The sequence below is a fragment of the Marmota marmota genome, unplaced genomic scaffold (assembly GCF_001458135.2).
Source record: "Marmota marmota marmota unplaced genomic scaffold, marMar, whole genome shotgun sequence".
NCBI classification, from domain to species: Eukaryota; Metazoa; Chordata; class Mammalia; order Rodentia; family Sciuridae; genus Marmota; species Marmota marmota.
This window is the reverse complement of record NW_026000139.1, coordinates 3,209,641-3,212,827: the sequence shown is the minus strand read 5'-3', so window position 1 is coordinate 3,212,827 and position 3,187 is coordinate 3,209,641. Positions and strand designations below refer to the sequence as shown.

Below are 3,187 nucleotides of genomic sequence, written 5' to 3'. Positions count from 1 at the left end.
TGTCACCCACTGTACAAGTGAGCACACCATCGTGGCAGAGGGCGAAAGCGGCTTGCCCAGGGCTACACAGCTGTGCACAACAGGCCAGGCTGGACCTCCGGCCCCTGAGTCTTGGCCACCTGCTCCTGTGTGCCAAAAGACTCTTGAAGGGGGACCGGGGACAGCAATGAAGACCTGTGCTTGGATCGCAAGTTTGGGGGTCAGGCTGCCTGGGTCCCCTTGCCAACTCCTGCCTCTTCCGAGCTCTGTGACTGGGGCAAGTGACCACCTCTGAAACCCCCGTCTCCTGACTGTGAGGTGGTGGTAATAACAGTCCCCACCTCCTCTGTGGCTGGACACTTATTATTGTGGCTGTTGTTTCTCTGTCACCTACCGTAGGCCAAGCACACACCAGGGACTTTAAATTTATTTAATGGTCCCTGGGAAAAGGTGTTGTCCTGTTTGCAAGTGAAGACACTGGTGGGGGGAAGGCAGGAGGACCCTGTAGACGGGAGCATAGCAGCTCCCCACCTCCGGGAACCCCAGCTTCTGACGGGGGCGGGGCGGGGGCGGGGCCGGCCCTGCGAGCCCATTGGCTGCCCGAGGCATAAAGCAGGAGCCAGGGAGGATTCAGGCCAGTCCAGCTGCCTCCCTGGGTCCCTGAGACCATCAACACCATCTCCCTCTCACTCCCTCCCTCTGTCCAGACGTCCAGCTCATTACTATGCCTGGTAAGTGACCCTATCCTCAGTCATACCCCAGGACCAGCCAGGGTTTGCCAGTGGACAAGGGGTGACAGGGCCAGCGATGTGCTGTGGAGCCAGCGGCTGGGTGCACGGCCCGCTCTGAGCCTCAGTGTTCCAACCTGTCAGTTGGGGGTGATAGTAGGAGCTTGCTGCAGATGGAATGAGAGAGCACTTAATAATAACAGGTGACATTTACTGAGCACCTGCCACGGCCGAGTGAGAGGGCGAGGGTGGGGGTGGGGGTGACAACCCAAGGCGGGTGCACAGAGGCAGGGGTGGCTTTCCTGTGCCAGGCCCCCCACCTGGCTCCACATCTGTGGGAAGAATTGTGACCTGCAGGACAGGGTCCTCCAGATGCCCCCGGGGTCCCTGGGGTGGGCTCCTGCATGGCAGCCAGGGCATGGTGAGCTGTGCAGGCCTCCTCTGCCCGTGGGTCAGAACCAGCGTCCACTGTCGGGGTCAGGCCCTGCTCTCTGATTGCATTCAGGAGATGTAAGGGGGGAGGCCTCAGGGGCCCATCAGCCCAGACAGCTTGGGGCTCCCACATGTGAGGGCACTAAGGCTGGTGCCACGGCCAGGACCCCCCACGGGGATGTCTGAGCCAGTCTTGGGGAGGGGGCTTCCTGAGCCAGGAGCGCCCAGGCGAGGGACAGGAAATTGGGGCATGGGCTAGCCGCCCCCGGTGCCAGGCTTCTTGGGGGTGCGGGGACCCCAGATAGGCCCCTGAGCCGGCCACCTGTGATCTCCTCTGCCCCAGCCCAGGTTGGGGGGGCATGAGTCTCCCTGTGGCTTTCAGTAAGAGAGAGGGACGGATGGAAAGGCCACGGGGGTGTGCGTGGGCTGGATTCTTGGCCATCTCCACTGTAACCACCCGGAGCCGGCACAGGAGGGGTGGCCTGAGCCACACCAGGGTCCTGGGGAGACCCTGAGCTTGGGAAGCCTGCCCCAGACCTACCCTGCCTCCCTGCTGTGACCTAGGACATGCTGGTGTGGCCGCTGTGTCACCAACTACCCAGAAACGGCTGCAGCTGGCAGCGGTGCTGTGGGCTCAACAGGGCTCAAGGGGGCGGTGCGTACCTGGGGTCTCTCAGGGCGCAGGGGGATGACGGCTGAGCCAGAGTCACTGCAAAGCTCCCCTACCCCACGTCTCACAGTGGACACCACCGCCAGCTGGGACCTCCCAGCCCTGGGTGGACCCCCAGGGGCCTCTACCCAGGGAGGGAGCCCACAGGGGTCCAGCCAGCTGTCCTGACCTCGGCTTGGGACAGTGATGACAGCAGCCACCCTGCAGACTCCAGAGGTGGCTGTGTCCCTCCCTTCCCAGCTCCACATTGGACATTTGGAATTGTCCCTGGCAAGAGTGGGGACATCACAGAGGTGGCCCGTGTCACCATCAGGGCTTTCAGTCCCTTGATTGCTAAACATTTGCTGACACACCACAGCTTGGACATCACATAGTGTCCCTGCCCCCAAGTCACAGGAGCCCAGGGCTCGGGAGGAAGCTTGGCCTGCCTGTCATGGTGTGGCTTCATGAGAGGTGTGTCCAGGTGGGAAGGACTGTGGTGGCCGTCTTGGAAAAACCTGACCTGAGCCTGGCCACCTCCCAGGATTGGGAAAAGCCCCCAAAATGACATCACGGTGCCCGGCTCGTGCTGACCATTGGAGAGTGATGACTAAGGACAACAGTGGAGCTGGGCTGGGCTCGGTGGCCGGCGGTCGCCCCGCATGCCGAGGCCCTGGCTCCATCCCCAGCATGACAGAAATGTCTGTATTTGTGGCAGGACCCAGCCAGCACAGAGGCGCGGGGGCTGAGCGGCCTCCCGAGAATCCCCCTGCCCAGCAGTTTCTTGGTAGTGTCCTGAGGTCCCGCCGGGGAGGCAGCTGGACTGTGCCTGTGGGGACCTGGGCACTTTCGCCTGTACTATACCGCCCACTTTGTCCTTCTTCCCGGGGAATGAGGGGCGGGGCCACCGGCCTCAGGGTGCCCACAGCCAGCATGGTGCCCACTCTCCTGACCCTCCGGGCTTCCGATCTCTGTCCCAGCGATGGCGTCTGGAGAGCCCCTGCATGTGAAGACACCCATCCGGGACAGCATGGCCCTGTCCAAAGTGGCCGGCACCAGCGTCTATCTCAAGATGGACAGTGCCCAACCCTCTGGCTCCTTCAAGATCCGGGGCATCGGGCACCTCTGCAAGACGGTACAGGATGGGTCAGGTGCCATCGGGGCAGGTGGCAGCCCCCTTCCTGGACAGGGCAGGCCAGGGCTGGGTGGACCAAGAGGAGATGCAGGCTATGGGGCGGCTCCCCACACGCACTGCACGTCCATGTTAGGACGTCCCCCAACTAACGGGTGACTGTGCACGAGGGTCCCTATGGAGCCATCCCTGAGCCAGGCTCTGGAAGGAAGATGCAGAGAGACTAGAGCAGAACAAACCCTGGAGGAGGGGGAGGGGGAGGGGAGG

General features: G+C 62.8%; 1 protein-coding gene across 1 annotated transcript in view; it reads left to right on the top strand.

Moving 5' to 3' along the window:
* The first annotated feature begins 558 nt into the window (after nucleotides 1-558).
* Sds (serine dehydratase) overlaps nucleotides 559-3,187 on the top strand; it is a 7,819-nt gene continuing 5,190 nt past the window's right edge. The window contains exons 1-2 of the mRNA XM_015505149.2: nucleotides 559-710; nucleotides 2,769-2,923. Of these exons, the coding sequence (XP_015360635.1) occupies nucleotides 704-710; nucleotides 2,769-2,923 (162 nt within the window). The 5' untranslated portion in view covers nucleotides 559-703. The remainder of the gene's footprint in view (nucleotides 711-2,768; nucleotides 2,924-3,187) is intronic.